This window comes from Echinococcus granulosus (assembly GCF_000524195.1).
Source record: "Echinococcus granulosus chromosome Unknown EG_S00108, whole genome shotgun sequence".
Taxonomy (NCBI): Eukaryota; Metazoa; Platyhelminthes; class Cestoda; order Cyclophyllidea; family Taeniidae; genus Echinococcus; species Echinococcus granulosus.
Window position 1 is genome coordinate 210,041 of NW_020170488.1, and position 22,215 is coordinate 232,255.

Here is a 22,215-nt window from a genome sequence, read left to right on the forward strand (position 1 = left end):
GAGAGGGTGAAAAGTTAAGTTACTTACTAGGGATATGGTGAGAATAAATGAACCATGGGAATGGGGCTTGTTTTCCCCCATAAGGACAAACCAAACATGATTTTAGCCTACTAGGGTGCAACAAGTTAAACAAAAACTTGGGATTATCACCAAATTCGTAAATGAATTTCACTGTTGACAACTATTTCGGTAGAAAATGAACATACAGGGGGACCCGGCGGTCCACTCCCAAAGTCGCCAGGTTCACCTCTGTCGCCAGGATCACCAGGAAAACCAGGCGGGCCATCAACTCCAGGACGTCCTGCTGGACCAGGTGGACCGGGATCACCCTAGGATTGATGTAAACAACGCCTCAATCACCAGACATCCAAATGCAGAGCATATTCTAGGTCAGCTATTCCACTTACCGGCGGCCCATCACATCCTGGAATCCCCTTTTCTCCAGGATCACCTATTTCACCATCATCTCCGTGTTGTCCATGTCGGCCGGGGGGACCGAAATCACCAGGAGGACCCTTGAGCACACACTCAGTGAGGAAATCACCCAGTGGAGGGCAACAATTTACAGCTGACGATATATTCACTCACCCGTTCACCCGGCTCTCCAGGAATTCCATCGGCTCCAGGTGGTCCTCGCTGGCCTTTGGGGCCAATGGGACCTATTTCTCCGGGGTAACCTTTGGGGCCTGTAACACCCGGCGGACCTCGAGCTCCAGGAGGACCCTAGCAATATCTATTAAGCTTGATGCTAACTCACCATTGGGCCTTGAGGGGCCACGCAACGGCACTTATCGTAGTAGCAGTCGATGTTACATTCCCGACTGGGCGAGAATTGCTAAAGAGGAAGAGGAAAAGATGTGGGGATGAGTCCGAAATGCCGATATTTGACTTACCGCCACGGCAGTGGGTATAAGGACACTCAAAACCATGCATATTGTCGCAAAGACCCCGAGACCAGTTAGTCTTCTGGAAAACAAGAAGAATTGACCTGCTGGCCAGGTGTTTCTAGGCGAACGTCCGGCCAGCATTCAGACGACGTCTCTGAATAAAATAAACAAGTTGTATGCTACTCGCTTTTTTATAAGTAGATAACCATCGTATGCTAAAAACAAGCGCGCAATAACATTAATAAGTATTGCTTTTCTAAGATGTGCTTTGAAACACAGACATACAGCAGTGGATAATGAGGGGTGGTGGAAGAAGAAAAGGGGTAAGGAGGTGAGAAAAGCAGAGTACTTTGGATTGGGGAGGAAATAAGGTAATTAAACAAGAAAAGCCTAAATAAGACACTGTCATTGCTAGTTTTGTCCATAAATTGGATGTTGCCACTGCCATCGGTGTTTGAGATAAATTTTTGAAAAATCCTATACCGGCGTCTTCATGCACACTCGACACTTGCTGACACTATCCACCGTAGGTCCATCTCCCGCTTTCAAGGTCAATCCGAGGGGCTTCGAGAATTGCTCCTCCAGGCTTTCTGGGACGGAGCGAAGGTAATAGACTTTTGCGTCGCTCCAGTAGTGGCAAGTTCCAGCATTATTATTGCACTCGATAACTGGAGAGTATCGAAAGTGCTCTAAGCAACTTCCGGGGGAGGACAACGGCTGACCGCCTCCAAATGAGCCCGACGTGTGCTGCAAGGCAAAGGCAATATTAAATAATGGGTTCAATAGATGAAATAACGCTGTTTGAGCAAGAATGTTTACCAATAGGAGACTAACGCCCGTCCACAGTTCAGTCCATGTGCTCGGGCATGGCGTAAGGCTTCTAATTTGACTGTGGAAGGCAAAGACATGCGTGGGAGCCTCACAAACCACGCATCGAGAAATGCGCCCATCCAGCTCTTCAATTGGAAGTGGTTCCTCAGATCGTGGTTTTAGAGTAGCCAACCAGTAGGACCGCTCGTGACGCATGTTAGTGTGGCAGACACTACCGCTCTCACAGACAGTCATAGGGTGTGTGTTGAACCGTCGCATACACGAACTTGCACTTCCAAGATCCATGCTGTAAAGATAGTCCACACCACCACCCATGAGATAGCTGTACCCATCATACAGGAAACGCGTCCCTGCTGGACACTCAAATGGACCCTCATCCGATTGAAAATGCCTAGCGAAGAGCACGTTGGTATAGTTGGTGGGCCCTGGCAGTCCGACAGGTCCAGGAGGACCCCGTTCGCCAGGAGGGCCAGGTTCACCCTTCTCACCCTCTTCTCCGACATCACCCATCTCTCCCTGATCTCCGAAAGGTCCACGAGGTCCTTCCTCTACTCCAGCCTGTCCCTTCTCTCCAACATCGCCAGGTGGACCTTCAAAACCTGGAGGCCCCATCTCTCCTGTATCTCCGATCTCGCCAGGTTCACCGGCATCGCCAACATCACCACGTTCACCGACAGCGGCATGGCCGGCGACTCCCTTGGGTCCTTTTGGACCTAGGGGACCCTGAGGGCCAGTTGGACCCATTGGACCCTCCTCGCCACGTTCACCACTGTCGCCAAAGTCGCCTTCTTCACCGTCAGGTCCTGGTGCACCGTCTTCGCCCCGAAGGCCTGGATGACCACGCATGCCTGGCAAGCCATCTTCCCCCTTGAGACCGGGTTCACCATCCTTCCCGGAGAGTCCAGGTTCACCTTCTTCACCAGGTTCACCTGGTAGGCCCTCGTCTCCTGGTTCTCCGGCTTCTGGGGGCTCTGCTGGTTCACCACTATCACCAGGGTCACCGGGGGTCCCTGAAGAAGGAAAACTAGGTAGAGATTCATTTAGTAAAGTAAATAGATTTATGGTGAATTGGCATTTGTTGTGGTAGGTTCTAACTTTCCCGGACTACATAAATATCCTAATTTTGCAGTGTTCCATCCTTTCTGTGGTTCCTTGCCTGACCGTCCTTTACCGTTACATCCCCACTGAGTACTCGGATCGCGAGTGTGTCAGCACGGGTTTCTCCAATCTTATGCGATTCGATTACCACGCCTCAGTCGTCGTCTTTCTTCCTACTGGCGTCTGTCAACCTCCTGTGCTCCATCTATCTGGAGCTATATAGCGGTACCCGCAGATCCTCATTCTCTTCAATATGAGCTCCAAGATGGATGTCTCCAAATCAAATCACATTATCAATGCATCTCATCTCTCAACTATCGCGAAAAAATGCCTCACAACGCTTTCATGAAAGCAAGTCGAAGAAAAGTGGTCTTACCCTTCCAATTTCAAGTAAATCTAATGACGCGACAAAGTAGTCATGTCACTAGTCAAAAAATAAAGAGAAGATAGCTAAATAAGAGCATCTAAGAAAAGCTGATATGGTAAAGAAAAAATGCGATGAAGCAGTTAGAAATTCCACACATCAGAAATGCAATATTAAGACTCTAAAAGTTTACAGGTTTTTTTTTTCAAAATAAAAGAATGTTTTGAATACAAATACTCCAAGATAATTTCTCGGCTGTTAGCATTTAAAAGTTTACGATAATTTGGAAGATAGAAACCTAAAATTCCATCTGTCCTAGGAAATTGGGCCCCCTCCCCCCTGCAACACTGCAAAAGTACCATCTAGTAGGTAACGACGATTTGCACTGCGGTTTGGCAACCGAATTTTTACAGTCAACCAATGAAAACACTGCGCAAAAGCCATTATTCATCGGTGATATACAAAGTGACCAATCAGAGGGTGAGAAAAGTATGCATAATGCCGCAGACATTTGAGTGGCTACTTTAAGGGCACGGTATTTTGGATTTCATCCAATCAGGTATCGAGCAAACGGATTGAAAAAAGTATTTTTCCTTTGTTTCCGAGGCCTAAACTCAAATTCGAAGGATTATGAAAACTGCCCTTAAGGAGATTGTGGGCATCCGGCACTTCATGAAGGGGACTCACGAACACAGAGGCGGATTTAATTTTGTTAACAAACAGACGATTTTGTAGTGCGACGGTGCATTGCTCCCAATAAAAAGGGGTAAAAACTCTGTGACTTTATGGAAAGAAAACGACTTTTTCTTGCCAGAAAATGCGTCTAGGATGAATTGAGTTTGCTGGGAAAAATTGTTCACTATGAGGCAATAAAAATGACCGTTTGATGGGGGGGGGGGGAATTGTGCCGTTCCAAACAACTAGTTTTGCAATGAAATTATTGAAGAATAACACCTGTTTGTTTGTCAAAATTTAGTGGTATAACAAAGTAGAACACTGAGGTTGTAAAGAGGTAACTTTGAGTTGAGGGAATTGGTATCCTCTGGCATTTTGTTTAAGTTGTATGACTGCCCGCGTGGGGACTTCAAATCCCGCTTCGCAACGTGGTCTTTGGGCTGTGCAACTGGCCTGCCAGCTCGCCTGTGCGTTAATAAAAATGTCATGTTCCACCTCTGCTGTTTTGGCATTCTGGGGCTTTAGAGAGCAGTCCGGGTGCTATACACACTTCCTCCAATTATTTACACATATTTGTCGAAGAGGTAAGAATATTTTTATCACACAAAGAGAAAAATTACTTACTTGACCAACTTCAAGGAGTAAATTTATCAGCTAGATATCAAACTAAATCCAGCATTTTTTAAAAAACTCAATTTCGGTTTTTCATGAATAAATATGCAAGGATTTCTTCCACTTCATTCCTTTTTTGTTTGGAAAAATTGACAATTTTTTTTCACAAAAATAGGTAACTCTAGGTGATCCATAAAGGTGGTATCATTTTTCCGCCTTCCCCTCACTATCCCTCTTCACCCGAGAATTTACCGCTCTCAATAATTTAAAAGACCACAGACGCGAAGAAAAGCAAATTCGGACCTGGAAACCCTGGATGTTGTACACCAAAGGTCAAGGGTCATGGGAAAACACTTTCCCCTCCCCTTCCAAATATCAAATTTGCGAATCGGTAATTTTGAGGTGTTTTACATAATATATTTTAAGGATGCGGAAATAAAATGCTTTTTTGCAAAAAAGCTGCTTCGAAACCTTGCTTTTTTAAATATCTTAGCTGGATTGCTTTCTGGTTAGATAAGACAAAAGCGTGACATGCGGATCAACTACTCACCGATGCTTGGTTGACTGCTTATGAAATAGCCCGAATCACACGGTGCTCATGTTTCACCACTACATGAGCAAGTTTTGTGTTCACAGAGGTGACGATGAGCATAAAAAGATGGATAAGAGAGGGGATTGAGGTGCAGAGACTACGTCCACAGAAGGAAACAGGTGGGTGTCATACGCCATCGCCGCCGCCGCCGCCGCCACCACATCGATAAGCCCGAACGGGTAGTAGCCACTGAAGGCATCATCTGTGTGGCACCACTCTGCCACTTTGCCAGTCCACATGGGCATACCAGCACATCGAGATGCACATGTGCCCGCTCACACACCTTCGCACTGCGCGCATGGGACGGGGGAGGGATGGGCCAGCCAATGGCTATGCAAGTGTGCCTGTGTGGTTATCGCAAAATCAATGGCCCCAACCGCATGTGTGTGTGTGTAAGTGTGTGTCTGTGTACGGCGGACTTGGCAGAGGCTATTGACGCTTCTGACTTGTGTACTACTCATGGCCACTTCAGTATTACCTACTCACCAGATCTTCCGTATATTCCAATCAAGCCCACTTCTCCGCGTTCTCCAGGTGCACCTAGGCCTGGCTCACCCTGCTTGCCCTTGGGACCGGGAACTCCGTCAGTACCTACATTAGACAGAATTGATTTAGTGGTAACGAATTATCCGAAGGATTCATCACCCCAATCATCAACAATATCGACCCGACCAATGGGGTCTTCTAGGTCATTTAGCCCCGTAATGTAGTGGGAGTAAGACTCCCCTCTGTAATGTTAACTGGAAGGGGAAAAGCAGAAGGTAATCGGCAGTAGACAACTCAAGAAGTAAAATCAGTAAATTAGAGTAGTCACCTTGGCATCTAGGTTGCTAAGGCGCCTTGTCGACTAACAACCAATCAAATTCGTGTTTACCACAGTCAATCCGCCACAAAATTAATTTTTTATGAAAAACATAGATTAAATTGTAGGAAGGTATGTTTTTAACCAAAAATCGTCCTTCATATCGTTGTTGCTATGCTGGAATTTGCACAACCAAAATTTAAATTTAGGTGGTTTTACAAATCAAATTACTGTTAAAAATTTTGGCGATTCAAGAAAAAATTTTCGACTTTTTAATTGTTGTAACAACTTCTTTGATTAGAGAAACTTAAAAAAAGTTAGCCTATTTTGAGAAGAACAAAGTCAAGAAGTTATGTTTTCTCTTCGCTTCGTTCTTCACCAATCGGAACTGACCTGGATCACCAGGCTGGCCTTTGGGTCCTCTAGGTCCTGGCGGACCGATAGTACCCCTTTCACCATCCAGAGCAGCGGGACAAGCGACAACGGAGCGTCCTTTTGGACCTTGTGGACCGCGTTCCCCTTTGAGTCCGCTTATGCCAACCTCACCTCGTTCACCAGCATCACCTTCTGGACCTCGCATTCCATGCTCACCTACAATAGCCATCCAAGGTGCTAAGTGAAAACAACTTCGCCTCGTCGATACAGAGAATTCAAGAGTAACCTTGAGTTCTAGGCGGAACTTGAAGCAATGGATTCAGCTGTTGACTTAAAAGAGAGGAAAGTAGTGTTCCTCGTTCTCTTCTCGCTTCGCTTAGCCTCAAGCAATGCCATTTTTCCGTCCCATATCATGAGGACAAATAAAATCAGCGCTATTTCCTACGATGAATGAACATGATTATGAAGACCGACTGACCTTTACGCGGTGGTCGGTCTTAAACCCGACCCCACCACCAAGGTGGGAAGAGGAAGACGAACGGACGACTTCGACCCCACACGTCAGCCTTTCCCCTCCCTCTAATTCCGTCTAAACATCGCTGTAACTACTATGCGGTCAGGTACACGCTTTAACAGGCACTGCCTCTGCCGGCCGTCTCTCGCAGCGCCATCGTGATAAAGCCGATTCAAGGTCACGATCTCCCAATTCGTGTAAAATATTTGAAGTGACATGCTTAACTGCACAAGTAAATTAAAGGCCTTGGATTTGTTTCTTCTTTACCTACACAGAGAAGGTGGGAGGAAAAACGCCGAACAAAGTGGAACACAAAATCGGCGTCGTTAATTCATGACGAGAAGTTTTTTGCCTTCAATCAAAAAATAGATCCAATCTTTCGATTGTGAACATCTCCTGCATGCACGAATGGCGTCAGTTCATACAATTACGAGGAGGAACAATGAAGATGATGTACTGACAGATGCAGTCTGACCGATAGAACATTTAAGGAAAGGAATTCAATCTCTTCGGTCTACAACAGTCCTGTACGTGAAGCGAAAGAGAGGGAGGGAGGAAGGAAATATCGTCCCTCGATGAAAGGCAGAAAGAAAAAGAGGCGAATGAATGGAAAGATCGAATGGGTTCATTCGTATAGTATTCAGGCCAGATCGTTCATAGAATCCGCCAATTGGGCGGATCTAATTTGATGGGCAATTTTGAACTACTAAGTGAATGATGAGGGCTGTGTGACAACTTGACATTTTCAGTGTCTCCTGTGCTTCCCACCACTGCGAAATGGAGCTTGAAACGTGACATATCCATTATTAATCTTCCAGTTTTTCTGCATATTGAGAAGAAAAGCACCTTCATAGACAAATCGGGTGAGACGAAATAGCCCATAATTTTGTACACATCACAATGACCAGTGACAAAGCAAAGGAAATGAAAGCATGTGGTAACACTTGGACCCACCTTGAGGACCGGAATCACCGGATTCACCTTCGTCCCCATCTTCACCACTTTCGCCAGGCTCTCCAAATGGTCCCGACTCTCCTGGCGCTCCAGATTGGCCCATTCGCCCTAAAATGGATAAGTTTGGTGGGTGATTGGACTCACCAACATAAAGAGTAATCCTGTTGGATATTTTACCTTCTCAAATTGATCCATGCATATATTTAGAGTTAGCTAACTCACCTTCTTTACCTCGATCACCGGGTTCACCCTCAGGACCCATCTCGCCCTTCTTACCAGGCGGTCCCCGGGGTCCAGGTTGGCCCTTGATAGTAACAGAGTCTCCACCGGGCTGACCCTCATCACCCTGGTCACCTTGCTCCCCCATCGGCCCATCATCACCCTCCTCTCCAGTTGGTCCTTTCGAGCCCTCCATTCCCATTGGGCCATCCTCACCCAACTCACCTGCCTGACCTCTATCACCCTAGCAATCAATAGACGGAATGGATAGAAGGATTTCTGCATAACATTGAAAAATCGAGGCTGAGGCAACTAACCTGTTCACCAACAGGACCCACTTCACCTTCATCACCAACTTCACCATCTACCGGTTCTTCACCATCAGGACCTGGATCGCCGGGTTCACCGGGCTCACCTTGTTCACCAGGTGGTCCTTCCGGACCAATTTCATCCTTACCGGGCTCTCCATCTTTGCCCGGTTCACCTTCGGGTCCCTGATCACCTATTTTACCCTTGAGACCAGGTTCTCCATCCTCGCCAGGAGAACCTTTAGGGCAGGCCGCGGCTTGGCCTGGCGGTCCCCGTGGACCCTTTGGACCATAGGGTCCGGGTTCTCCAGGGTCACCTAACCATGTTACCACTAGTCAGCCCCTCCTCCAAAATTCAGCAATGACAATGCAATCATAACGCACCCTTTTCTGTTCCAGGTTCTCCCTCTTCACCAGGGTCTCCTTGTGGACCGGGGGGACCCTCTGGACCTGGGGGACCCCGTTCACCAATTGGGCCTTCCAGACCCTCCGGTCCTTTTTCACCAACCTCGCCCCGTTCACCTTTCTCTCCAGGAGGTCCCTGAACACCCTGTTCGCCCTCTTCCATACTATCTGGGCCAGATTCACCTGGCAATCCCTGTTCACCTGGAGGACCTACATCGCCGGGCTCACCAACATCACCAGGTTCCGGCTGCGGTCCTTCGTAATCGGGCATTCCCGCGATATCACAGAAGCCCTGGTCTCCTGTGGGACCCTTGTAGCCTTGGGGTCCTTGTTCGCCCTGTGGACCCACTTCACCAGGTTCACCAGGCTCACCTGGAGTACTGGGTTCCCCAGGCATTCCCTTCTCACCTGGAGGCCCTTGTTCTCCCTCATCCCCTTCTAGACCAGGAGGTCCAGGCTCACCTATAGTGAAAGAAGAGTATTCAAGGGAGTAATAGGTCAGAATATTATCGCCACTTGAAGTTGATTCTGTCAAATAGGCTACCTCTTGGTCCAGCTGACCCCTTTTCCCCCTCTTTCCCATCCGGACCGGGATCACCAGGTTCTCCGGGTTTGCCAGGTTCGCCAGGACCTCCACGAGATCCAAGGTCGCCACGGTCTCCAGGCTCGCCTAAAATCAGATTGATTAAAGAATCACTTTAATAGTCGGCACAAATAAGGCCTTCGACTAAGGCTACCATCCACATACCCTTAGGACCCCGAATCCCGATTTCACCAGCATCTCCAGGTTCGCCTTCCGGTTCTTCTCCACGAGGTCCTGCTCGGCTCGTAGGACCGGGGGGTCCCTGTGGACCTCTCGGTCCTCTGTCACCAGCAGGTCCGGCAGGGCCAGGAGGACCTCTTTCACCACGCTCACCGAGCTCGCCATTGCGACCAAAGCCACCTTTCTCCCCTGGGGGTCCACGAGGACCTTCAGGACCTGCCTCACCTTGGTCTCCCTTTTCACCCTTTGCACCGAGCAAATCTAGGCAGAAATAAGGGGAAAATGTCCTTAAGGATCCATGGAAAGTCCATGTCAAGTCACTTTTAATGGTTAATGTCAAGGTTTGAATTACTCTAGACTGACTGTTGATCGCTGGTGCGTAGAGGAATTCTGTTTACATGCTAATTTTGAAATTGGTATCCAGTTTAGAAGCTTGATTCCACGATGCCACCGTTCTACTTTGATGCCTATAACTGATGCCTTTTAAAGAGGTGTTGGACATCTACAAGCCCTTTGACCTGACGGTCCAGACTTGGGAAAAACGTCGCTCCAACCGACTTCAAGCTCCTTCACTACTGTTTGCTAGCCCAAAGTTTAGCAATTCCTCACCAAGAGTATTTTGAGCGAGTTTACTGTCGACAGCTGAGATACAGGTGCCCAGGCTTCCGTCGACACCTTTTATGCCCGGTGGCCCACGCGGTCCGTCGTCTCCAGGATCTCCGGGGGCTCCAACAACGTGTTCTAGATCCTCTCCTGGTTCACCCCGTTCTCCTTTCTCTCCGGGAGGGCCGATATCTCCCATAGAGCCCTGTCTTCCTCTCTCACCCTGCAAAAATACAGGAGTTTACAAGGGTGCTTCCTTCTTAACCGTATAACTCATTTTTACTCGGCAACCAGCACACCTTTCGACCAGGTAGACCAGCAGAACCTTCATCGCCTTCTTCGCCTTGAGGTCCACGATCACCGGTTTCACCTAGAGGACCCTCTGAACCCTCTTCACCAGGATCACCTAGTTCGACCTTCTCTGGGACTCCTTCCACCAGGAACGGATCACCGGGTTCACCAGCCTCCCCTTGATAGCCCTGCTCACCTCTAGGTCCCTAAAAAGAAGGCATCTACACATTGAAGCAACATACAAAGGGTTAGAAAGATCTTTTTTTGCACTAATTCGTGCCAACCTTATCGCCATCAGGGCCTTGAAGTCCAACAGGACCAACTGGACCAATGGAACCTCTAGGTCCATCTATTCCAGGTCTCCCATCTTCTCCTGGAAGTCCATCCTCACCCGGTTCGCCTATTTCACCTTCAAGACCCGGTGGACCATTTTCACAACGTGGACAGTCGACTGGATTGAATGGTTCACCTTGTGAAGGAAAGAAATCGGATTACTTTTAAAGCCTTGCTTAGTATTAATTGTTTCAATCGACCTCTCAGTGAGCGCTTGTCACCTCGGAAATGTCAGTGAGGGAGTAATGAGGCTCCGTAAAATATCCACCCACATTGCATAAATATTTACTTGTCGCGTCAACCGTCAACCAATAACAACGATTTGTGGCCCCACCTTTCTCGCCAATCTCGCCAATATCACCATCTCGTCCAGGTTTTCCCTCTTCTCCGGGATCACCGGGTTCACCGCGGGGTCCATCAGGGCCAGTTCTTCCAGGAGGCCCTTTGTCGCCATCATCACCAGGTTCGCCCACATCGCCTGTGTTGAGAAAAAAAGGGACAAAGCTGAACTTTCCAAGTTATTCAGCAAAAGAAGGGAAGAAAGGAAACCTTCTGGACGTGATTACCTGGAGGTCCCTCTTGACCTTGAATTCCCATTTCACCAGGAAAACCTTGTTGCCCAAAACCGTCTATTCCATGAATTCCAGGTGCTCCAGGCGCACCTGGTTCGCCCTCTTGGCCTGGTAGACCGTCCACACCATCTCTCCCTAAAATTCGAGTAAAATATTGTAAGCCTCTCTTAAGCCCTCTAGGACTCGACCTCATTGTTGTTTAATACATGGAGCAATCCATGGAATCTGAGGAGGGGGTAGGAAAGAGGGGAAGGAAGCACTTCACCTCAATCCACACTTAGTGATGGGCACCTTTTTTAATACACATGCATAGGAAATTGAAGGATTAATTGAAGTAACACTCTGTTCACCTGATTGACATTTTTGCCATTTTAATGAGGACTTTTTCAAATGAAGCACTTTAAAAGAAGTCCTTGGGTTGTCAATCCAGGACAGCGACAGTGGTTCTTCTGAGGAAATAATAGGCTAAGAATAATTGAATCCGCTGAACTCGCCGACTTAGTAGGGGACGCAAGAGGGAAGGGGAAAGTGTCGTTAGTTCTATTAGAGGCACTACATTTTCGCTGATTAGCTGAAAAAAGTTCAAAATGACAAAGTGGCGGCAGCAAGTGTAGGGTTGAATTTACTTCAGCAGGAAATAGACGACTAGGTCGAATTGAAGGAGGTTCATGACCAGCTCCTACAACCCCCAAATTGACTATGGGACAACAAAATCGTAAATTTCTGAAGCCTCACCTGGTTCTCCAGGTTCACCCTTCTCGCCTCGAGGTCCAGGAACACAGGCTTCACCCATTTCCCCATCAGGACCCTTGTCGCCTTGATCTCCGGACTGACCCTTGGGTCCCTTGGGACCTCGTGTTCCAGTGACACCACGAACACCCTTTGGACCCTCGAAACCAGGTTGACCCTTCTCACCCTTTGGTTTTGAGGTGATCTCACAGTCCCAAATCTGCAAACAATTAGAGCAACTGCATCAGTGATGATGCTCAACTTTTCAGCTCCTTCGTCCTAAAAGCAGCTTTTAAAAAGGCCAGATATACCCTAGCTTCGCCTGGTGGTCCAGTTACACCTCGAGATCCGTCCCTGCCAGGGATTCCACGTTCACCGGGAGCTCCTTTGGGTCCTGAAATGCCCTGGGGACCATCCAATCCTGAATCTCCCTAGACATACAACCAAAAACCTCCAGTCTTTCATTCCAGGGATTTAGAAAGCCTACACCATTATTCTTCAAAATGCACTCACCAAATCACCACGTTCGCCCTCTTCACCTGGTTCACCAGGTTCACCCTAAAATTATCCCAAATGTGTGAAAGAATTGTGGTTAGCTGAAGGAAGAAGAGCGAGGTCAATTTATTCAATACCGCTTCTCCGGGGTCACCTCGTTGTCCTTGTTCTCCTGGTTCACCGGGGTCACCTGGAAATCCTGTCAATCCGACTTCCCCCTTAGCCCCAGGTTCACCAGGCTGGCCTGGTTCGCCCTAAAAGGGTACAAAAAAATTGTTTGATTCTCTAACCAATCGATTCATCACCTGATCGGCACGCAACAATGCCCACATTTTTATAAGTGAGAGATTTTTTTGGATTGATTCAAACGGCAAAAACTTGATATTGAATGAAGCAAAAAACTTTGCTAGTTCCACATCAGGACTAAGCCAGACATCCAAAAATTAGTGAAGAATGCCCAGGCACTACCAGTGGTTATGAGGGAAGACTTAGGTAACCTCGTGTTTATTTCCGAATGCCCAAAGCCCTTTTTTGCTATCACCACAAGGAGCTGCCTTGTTGTAGACAAAGTGCAACACTTTTCTACCTCCTTCTGTCGAACACGTCAAGCTCCCATCAAATTATCCAAGCGTATTTTTAGGCAGATTGGGCATTAACAAATGACGAGTATGGTCCACTGGCAGTCACCTCAAGGATGATTATTAGGTGGAATGTACCGACAAGCCGCGAGTGCATATAATCAAAAAGTCAACGAACTAAAACAGCCTTTTTAAGCAATAAAAACAGGGAATTTGAAAAAGAGGTAGAGAATTGCAAGAGACGCCTTTTAAATGATACGTAAATAAGAAAAGAGGTCATTTATTGTCCTCTGGATCATTTCACCAGCCTTAAGGGGTGATTTGATCCAAGTGACCCATTAATGGGGCATTTACTCGATCACCGGGAGGACCGCGTTCACCGGTGCCGATGATTTCCTCGAATTTTATGTCGGGGCCACATGGAATGCCATCTTTGCCTGGGTGACCCCTTTCACCCTTGTCTCCACGAATGAGGTTAATGGCAATGTAGGTCCCATCTGGGCCGGGTGGACCCTGTTCACCCGGCAGACCTTTTATACCCTAAAAAGCAAAATAAACATCTCAGGATCCCCCTTTTATATTCTCCGTCTAATTAGACGATTTTCAATTCCTTGGTGAATGGAAACTTGACTCCAGATCGACCGTAGGAGCTTAAAATACTCCCAGTGAAGTGGAAACCTGCCTGAGGCTAAAACCACTTGTATCCGGTTCAACAACCCTATCGTCAGGGTTCTTTTAGATCAAAATAATCTTGACACTTGACATCTCTGATGTTCCAAAAGCTGTTCTGCTACTAATGTATCGTTTAAATTAAGCATTTTTAAAGGGATTTTTGGCAACTTTTTCTTTTCTAAACACACGTTAGCTAGAAATTGGTCGAATGATTCACCAACCAATCATCGCCTTGCTGACAACGTACACGGAACCTGGCGATGTGCGAACCTTCTTGAGTAGTCTTGACAGTTGACATAATCGATGTCTTAATACTCAGTCACCTGAATTTCAAAAAGTTTTTAAACTATTTAATTTCCCATCGTCATGATTGAAGGTTGTGTTCTTTGCCACATTCCCTTCGCTCTGCTTTACTGATCATTTATTAGTGCCCTGGAAACATCCACGAATCTTCTTGATATTGTGCAGCTTTTCTTTGTCCAAGTTGACTTGACGCTTGACACGAGTGACAGCCTGAGACTCAATTAATAAATTTTTAGGGGAGTTTGCCCCATCAGGCGTACTCTCTCAGAACTTAATCGTTGCGCTTCTTTTGTCGCACTGATCTTTACCCAACCATTAGTTGACCGCCTTGCTAACCAATCACCTTTTCGCTAGCTTAATGTAGCTCCGTATACAAACTGGTTCTTGGTTAATCTGGTCAAAAATGTCAAAAACTGGCGAAAAAAAAAGGAAGGGTTATTAAAAAATGGTTTATTTGTGGAGATTACTTAACCTCTAACGTATTTTTAGTTAGAATAATTTAACTAATATACCTTCTCTCCTTCTGGACCGCGGTAGCCGGATAGTCCCTCCTCCCCTTCTTCACCTTGCTCGCCCTAAAAAAGAGGAAAAAAGGGGTAAAATAGCTTCATTCCAGAATACTGGCAAATTAAGCAAATTGGCCTCAGCAAGCTTACGGGTTCGCCTTGTTCCCCGATGTCGCCCGCCTCACCCTAGAAAGGGCAAAAGAAGGAAAAAGCGGTTTATTTGCATCTGTAAGTTAGCTTTCGTTTTTCTCAGGGATCGATTAGTTAATTTTAGTTGAATTTCAAAATACAAAAAGTTTCCAATGCAGAGATTTTAGTAGGGTGGTGGAGCGAAGTTTTGTTTAAAATCTTCATCATTACATCGCGGCGAGCATGCTTCTTGCAACACCGCGGGTTAGAAATCAGAGATTGAGGGCAGGCATTGGCCTCATGACTCATTGCGCTGGAAAGGGGGGAAGAGACAAAAAAATACCGTATTTGAAGACCTACATCTTCACCAGGTGGACCTCCATCCGTTGAGCATGCTTGTCCCTTTTGTCCAGGCACACCGGGCTCCCCCGGTGGTCCATCTGTCCCGTTTCTTCCAGGCGGTCCCTCAGGACCGGGAATACCCTAAATCAATCGGTTTTCGGATTCATAAAGTACTGTTACCCTCGGGCCCTCACAACCCGTTGCGCCACTGGCACCCTTTGCACCCCTCACACCGTCATTCCCCTAGATGGAGAGTTAATTATGTTGGTAAAGTGGAGGACATACCGTCAATCCAATGGTTCCAGCTAAACCTTGAGGACCTTGTGGACCCTAAATGTGGAAGAGTTAATGGGGTCAAGGTGAATTGACCAACTCACTTCTTCACCCTTTTCACCTTCCGGACCAGGTAATCCAGGAGGACCACGATCACCTCTAGAACCCCAAAATCCCGGAGGTCCTTGTGATCCAGGTGGACCCGGTTCTCCGGGTGGACCTCTAGGTCCTCTTGGACCCTAAAGTGAAATAAAAAGGACGCGGAACTAGATCTCTTATCTAAAATTGGATAACAGTGGCTGTCCTGCCACGACATTAACAGGGCGCTACTTCTTTTGCGAGAGAGTATTTTGTTTATAATTATAAATCAAATAGGCCCAAGCCGAATGACTCGGCTCATTTCTGTTCCCTTTCACTTTCTTAGCCCCATTAATTCATGAGAAATGCATTTTATTGCAGATGACAATCACAAGAGATAAATAAAGACGACCTTTTAGTTGAATAATTATTTGGAAAAGGGAGAAAAGGAAACCTGTGTCAAAAACAGACTCACCCTCTCGCCCTTAATGCCCTGGCAGCTGCAGACTTCTGGGGTGCAGAGTTCATCACACCATGTATCGTTCCTCTCCTACAAATTATTTATTTTATTTTCACAAAAAGGGAAGAAGGGACAAATCGTCTTGAAACACCTCCAAGTTTTAGCAAAAAAGGGGAGTAACTACACAGTTAAGCGTTTAACATTTAAAGAGCCTGACCTTTAAACGAATTTACATGCTCAGCTTTGCTCTGATGATCGAACTAACTAATACTTATCACAGTCGAATGAAATCTAGGTAAATTTACAAATTAACTGGAAATTTGAATGGCTCATTTGAAGCAACTTCATTGGCTTATCAGTAGACTACTCTTCGTTGTACTGATTATTGACACAAATGAGTTTTATTAATATTTTTTCTTCGATTTTAAGCGCTTTAGTTACGGATTACATTTATTGTTTGCGATTTTATGTGATTTAGACTGCGAAATATCCAGATGAATATAAGCAGTACGGCACAGTAGTGAAGCACACAATAGCAGGACCTCGGAAAAGTTTGAAACTTGAGACACTTCTTGATCTTTAAAACAACAGCTTCTCGGATTTACTTTAAAAGGATTTATTTGTGTCTTTTAGAGGTCAACCTTACGGTTTTTTAATTTAATAACATTTTAAGTGCCTTTTCTTTACTCTTTCCTTATTTTTTTTTAAAACATTTTACGAAGGCAATCTTACAGCGAATGCAGCTGTGAGTAGGAGAGTCACCAGTATGAGTATTGACAACTTGAGGCTGAAAAACGAGATACAACTAATGGAACGGGATTGGAAGACAAATAGGACAGGTCTAATAAAGCAAGAGAAAAAAGGGGACGTACGCAGATGCGTGTGGATGCATGTGTAACCTGCCATACTCTTGCACACAAAAAAGGGGTAGATGGATAGACAAATAGATGGGTAGGCAGGTAGGTGGATTGGGCACCTATACCAAAAAACTGGTGCTTCTGGAACTTATGCCTGCGTCAACATACACACACACATATACGCACAGGGGAATCAAAAAGGTCTTCTTGTACTTTTTCAAAGTGCACATAACACACAAACACGCATACGGTGGAGGAGGATGGAGGAGAACACGCCAATAAACCTCTCATTACCACACCACAGGGCGAAGAACACTTGGATGGAGGTCATTACGAGAGAGGATGTTTAAAGGCAAAGTGTAGCGCTTACCCATACCAACTCATGGTGTTAATTCCTGTAAAGATTGGTGTTGTGAGCAGCTTCTACTACCACCACAGCGTCGTCGACAGCAGCAGCAGCAGATGCGGCAGTAAGAGCAGCACAAGTTGCAGATGTGTACACAGAAGTTGGGTGTGTATGTGTGTGTGCGTGTGCCCATTCGCATGTCTCTCACACTTCCCTCTTGCCCCTCTCCCATTGTGTGTGTGCGTGTGTGCGCGTAGCTGTGCGAGTGTGTGCTGGAAATGGATTCAGGAGAGGGTGGAGTGTGTGGGGTGCGGTGGAGGGGTCGTCCCGCCTGCTTACTGCTTCAAGTACAGGCGAAAGAGGCAAATTAAGAAACACGGCTCTCGGACACACACACACACACACACCCCCACAGCCCCACCTACACATGCGCAGCTGTTGGGAGAAATACGCAGAAAAAGGGGACACTCGTGATTAATGCAAGAACGCGGGGCAGGCAGACACAATCGATGTGCAACAGTAGTGATGTAAAGATCCAAAAGGCCAATGGAGGGGACAAAAAGGCTTACCCCCATTGTTGAGCTCAATTTAGCGTAGGTTAGGGGCCCAAACAAGTGACAGAGAGGCCCTTTCCTGGCTGGCGGAGAGTGGGGCGATTGGTGGGAGACGGCAGAAGATGACAAGAACTTATATTTGAACCGCATGGTGGAAACACCACCTATTCAGTGCACATGTGAATCATTTCATCACTTTTTATTTTTCTTCTAAGGTGAATGTTCAGGAACCAAGTCGGACTTGGGAAGGACGAAAGCCCTCGACGTTTTATTCCTTTTATCAGCTGCAGTCTTTACCGATTTTATTGGTGATTTACCACCTCCCTTTCGTGACAGAATGGGGTTCCGGAAAGTGAACAATAAATCTTGCCCTGAAGTTTAGTTAAATAGCTAGGGCATTAATTTTTCCCCAGAAAATTGATCAAAATGCCACCGAGTTGTTTTATTACGCTCTTCCTATTGCAGATTAATTTATTCTCTTTTAATCTGAGCGTCAAGTATGTGTGACGGTGGGGGGAAGAGCATTAAATGCACCGCGATTGTTAGGTACTCATGCATGCATATCTCTACGCCCAAGTAGGAAACTGTCTTGGTGATAGCCCTCTCAAATACACCCAAAGTAGAAAAGCAGGGCTTTAAAGTTGTCCGAGGAGAGTGGTCACCTACTAAAGGCTTCCTAATGGACAGTTTGGACCACCGATTTCTGCGTCGCTCAGCCTGCAGAAGAAAGATTCTCCTCGTTTCCAGCGTCTGGAAAGACGCGCCGATACTTTGTCTAAAAGCCAGGCCTCCCAACGCGGTGACCGACATCCCTCCGCCTTTTAGTTACCCCATCTGATTTCTGCAGGCACTGATTTTTGGGCAAACCCATTAACCAGGGAAAGAAATAATCTGCAAAAGAATTAACCCAACCTGATGCTATCCTGGAGGCCTAGGAATATGGGAGGAGGCGAAAAAGTACCTTTTGGTCTTAATATCGGTTATGGCTTGGGAGTGCTGTGTTATGGGGTCCTAAGGAATGCGCACATACCCGCTGCCGGTCCCACCGAGGGAATAACTGTGATTTGTGTCACTTTCAGGCGCCGCAATAAATGGAAATCCGCAGATGGTATCGAAATAAAACCGTAAGATCTCCTCTTTCCAGAGGAGGCGATAGGGTGTTAGGGGGTAGAGGAAGGAAGGAAGAAGGAGTGAAACCAGTGAAAAAAAATAAAGGATAATATTTTTTCCCTATTTCTTTGCCTTAGAATGTGGCAATTCATTGACCTTAGACTTTGAATGAGCATTAGCACGCTTAAAGGTCACCCGTAGGTGATCACAGACAATTGGGAGTGAACGAGGACATGACGTTCTAGAATGTTCAAGGAACTTCAGAATCGCAAAACGGAAACGTCTCATTCCTCTAAAGTGCTTAAGGGGTTCCAACCTCACCCCCTCCCACTTGAAAGGGCGAAGTGGAGTGAGGTGATGAATCTCTCAGAAGTTTACTAATGCTCCCATTTTTCCGCCTTTTTCTTCTTTTTAACGACTTATTTATAGGCAGAAAAATAATAAGGTGGTTGCTGAAATCGCTATGTTGTGCTTTCGGTTCAAGTGGGGCAATTCCAATTACCAGGTGGTCCCATAAATTGGATGTGTAAGTGGCGCCTAGTAATTTATTGTCGCATTAAAAGAAATACACACCAGCGTCCTCGAGGAATTTGTTCCCCTATTTTGTGGGAAAAAGCAAGATGGGAACGCTTTTTTGGAACAAACTGCAGTGGAAAATGTGTACCTGCTGGGAGGAATGACCAACTTACACTCTACTACGGAGCAGGTGTGAACATAGTTAACATGGAAAAATGTGGCATTATTCATGGGTTTCCTACCCTTAACCTATTGGCTAGTTCCTGTCAAATAATTACCCTTGACGTTTTGCTTAATGTGACATCGTTTATTTGTTTTGTAAGGTGCCTTTGTCCCCTTCCTCCGCCATCAACGTCACGGGTTTGTGCTACATTTCGGCAGGTCACATATATGTGACACGTGTTTTAAGTTGAAAAATATCACAGGCGGCTGTAGGAAATTGAGTCCCACACATCCTGGTTGAGGTTAAAACAAAGCAAATGGATGTGTGTACCCCTGATCTGACAAATTAGCCTTTAAATAGAATGTGGACGTTTGTAGGTCCTAGATGGTCGAGATACTAGATAATTCGTCCATTTTTAGGCGTTTTGAGTAACTTTGCTGCTTTACTTTACACTTTCATAGAATGTGAAGGTCTGGATGCATTTCAGTCCCTCCTGATTGGCTAGGACCACTTATAAGTGTACTATAAGAACACTACCATCCACCAACAGGTCAAGGTCAAGCGAAAGGTATAAATTCGCTAGGCTGGGGCCGCCTCGTGCCTCCAGCACTTACCACTGGCCACAACTAGTTTACCCTGATTGGTCATACTTGGTGAAGTCTGTTTGGGAGCATGAGGGGATATGAGATGTCATTTTCAGCAATCTTTTAGCCCTTCTCATTCAAATCGCGATTCACGCCTCGGCACTTACGTGATTCGTCAAGTTGGCACAGTCGAATCAAAAATGTTTCTTCACTTTCTTCCCTTAATTTGTAGAATGGTGCCACTGCAGTCGACTGCTTTGTGGGGCAGTCATGTAAAAGGAAGGCAATGTCAGAAGCAACTTTTAACTTTTCTTTATGTCTGGAAATTCACTTTTTAGATGATGGAATGAACGCATTTTAGTGGAGAAAGAAGAAGGAATTATTCCCGCCTAGTGAGCTTGGTACTGGATGAATCGGGTATTCGTTCTGGTCTGCTAGATCTGGTATTAAATCATCTACCTCGTAACCCTCCTTCCCGAATTCATCCATCCATCCAGCTGGTGTCCACCCGTCCATCTCTCCATTCCAAAAATGCCTAATTGGTAATCCACTGGGAAAGGGGTACACTCCAAACGCCCAACTTGTCGCCAGGCTGAATGGTCCAAAAAGGAGAAAAAGAGGCAGAGACTGGGACAGTCTATTCGGTACGTCTGAACCCAAAAGAAGTCTACCCACCGATGACTCATTAGGGATGTAAGGCAAAGGGTACCCTTGTGGCCACCGCAACCAACTCTGGTTCATGTGCCCTCTTTCCCACGATTTTAAAACGCTTCACGTCCCAGCTGCAAAGGCTTGGGTACCACCACCATTCCAGTGTTTTTTTGTGCAGACGAACGCATTTTAAACTGCTTGACGGACAAAATTGGGAGAGAGGGTGGTACCTCCAGTTTGGTTATTCAATAAATGGCCACTAACCTCAAGGTCAGTTCAATGTATCCCGATAAGTAGGAAGCTTTTTCCACCCCAATTTCTTCTTCCTCCCTTCACTCTTATCGAATCCTTCCCACAGGGTAGGCCAGGGGAACAAAGTGATAACCACCAATATTTCCACCCCGTGCGTAATCGGTAGAACTGGAAGTATCGATAATCAGCTGAAGAGGCAGAATTTGGTTGCCAAATAGTCTGGAGCCCTTTTATCACCCTCCACATCTTGGCAACATGAAAGACAACTGTTTGGGCATAGTAGAACACTTTAAGCAAGCAATAGCTCGGCTAAAATTGAGGAATAAACCTTGGGTGGGGCAATTTCATACCCATTTTGCCAGACATTAATTTGTGCGTGTTCTTAAAAGGCAGAGACGGGAAATGGCCTAGATTAGGTTATTATTCCCATCATCCTCGATCCCTGGATGAAGGTCAGGTGATGAGGAGCATCCCACACACTCCAGCCGCCACAATGCGAGAGCTGAGGGTTAAGAAATTACAGGTTTACTATTAGTCTTCTAGCTCTTCCACCTAGAACCCCTTGGACTACCCACCAGGTTAATACCAAGAATTTGTTTGGTGAGGAAGAGTTGAGGGGGAAGGGGGAACTCAAACACTAGAAATATGACGGTCACACTATGTGATTTATCCGGGGCTTGGGTGATCCTGCACTAACCTTCAGCCACATTTACACAGGATAGGCAGTAACGACACCAGATATATTTGCCCACTTTCTCCAACAAATTAGAACCATCTTCCGAAAAGCCTCTACCGCTCCGATGACTAAAATAGAAGGGATGGGGATAGAGGGAGGAAGAAGAGAGGGAGAGAAGGCAAGCCATTTTACACAGGTTTCGGCCACTAATCACTTGCACTTCTAAGGTGACCTTTCTGTTGTCCATTTAGCATTACAGTTACCGGCATTCATGGAAATGTCAGTGCTCCACTAACGGGATGGTTGGGAAAGATTTACGGTGTTTGAGACACCGATGTGGGAGGCAATGATTACACGTATGTCACTGGTGCAAACCCCTTCCCCTTCCCCCCTCCCCCAGCCGCATCCTTTGACCCAAAACAACTTAATCATAAAAAATACCGAGGTTAATTGACTGTCCTTTGTTAAAAGATAAAAAGAAAGGAAAAAAAATTAGACGAAATATCCGCTAAAATCTCATTGGTTGATAGAAGGATCCTTCCCAAATGATTAGTTAATTTGGGAAAATGTTTTGTAATTAACACCGATCAAAATAAGCTGCAGGTTGAAACCATTCTAAAGAGAATCGTCAAAAATATAGGTGCCGCTTTCGGTAACATTTGGCAGTAATGACTTCTTGTAATCCAAAAGGGAATTAAAAAGTGCATGTGGCTATTTATACCAGTCCATTGGGTGGCAGCTGC

General features: G+C 46.1%; 1 protein-coding gene across 1 annotated transcript in view; it reads right to left on the reverse strand. All coding sequences in view use genetic code 11, as the record gives it.

Annotated features, from left to right (window-relative positions):
- EGR_08510 (Collagen alpha-1(IV) chain) overlaps window positions 1–17,670 on the reverse strand; it is a gene marked incomplete at both ends in the record, with an annotated part of 26,292 nt that extends 8,622 nt beyond the window's left edge. Inside the window, 27 exons of the mRNA XM_024497759.1 lie at window positions 589–723; window positions 758–835; window positions 1,371–2,728; window positions 5,546–5,650; window positions 6,255–6,452; window positions 7,705–7,812; window positions 7,927–8,167; window positions 8,241–8,548; window positions 8,616–9,098; window positions 9,181–9,306; window positions 9,385–9,789; window positions 10,009–10,225; window positions 10,302–10,499; window positions 10,578–10,744; window positions 10,961–11,104; window positions 11,193–11,333; window positions 11,934–12,147; window positions 12,239–12,358; window positions 12,441–12,485; window positions 12,560–12,676; window positions 13,355–13,540; window positions 14,488–14,550; window positions 14,971–15,093; window positions 15,238–15,282; window positions 15,330–15,464; window positions 15,779–15,853; window positions 17,536–17,670. Of these exons, the coding sequence (XP_024347845.1) occupies window positions 589–723; window positions 758–835; window positions 1,371–2,728; window positions 5,546–5,650; window positions 6,255–6,452; window positions 7,705–7,812; window positions 7,927–8,167; window positions 8,241–8,548; window positions 8,616–9,098; window positions 9,181–9,306; window positions 9,385–9,789; window positions 10,009–10,225; window positions 10,302–10,499; window positions 10,578–10,744; window positions 10,961–11,104; window positions 11,193–11,333; window positions 11,934–12,147; window positions 12,239–12,358; window positions 12,441–12,485; window positions 12,560–12,676; window positions 13,355–13,540; window positions 14,488–14,550; window positions 14,971–15,093; window positions 15,238–15,282; window positions 15,330–15,464; window positions 15,779–15,853; window positions 17,536–17,670 (5,670 nt within the window). The remainder of the gene's footprint in view (window positions 1–588; window positions 724–757; window positions 836–1,370; window positions 2,729–5,545; window positions 5,651–6,254; window positions 6,453–7,704; window positions 7,813–7,926; window positions 8,168–8,240; window positions 8,549–8,615; window positions 9,099–9,180; window positions 9,307–9,384; window positions 9,790–10,008; window positions 10,226–10,301; window positions 10,500–10,577; window positions 10,745–10,960; window positions 11,105–11,192; window positions 11,334–11,933; window positions 12,148–12,238; window positions 12,359–12,440; window positions 12,486–12,559; window positions 12,677–13,354; window positions 13,541–14,487; window positions 14,551–14,970; window positions 15,094–15,237; window positions 15,283–15,329; window positions 15,465–15,778; window positions 15,854–17,535) is intronic.
- Between the last annotated feature and the right edge of the window lie 4,545 nt (window positions 17,671–22,215).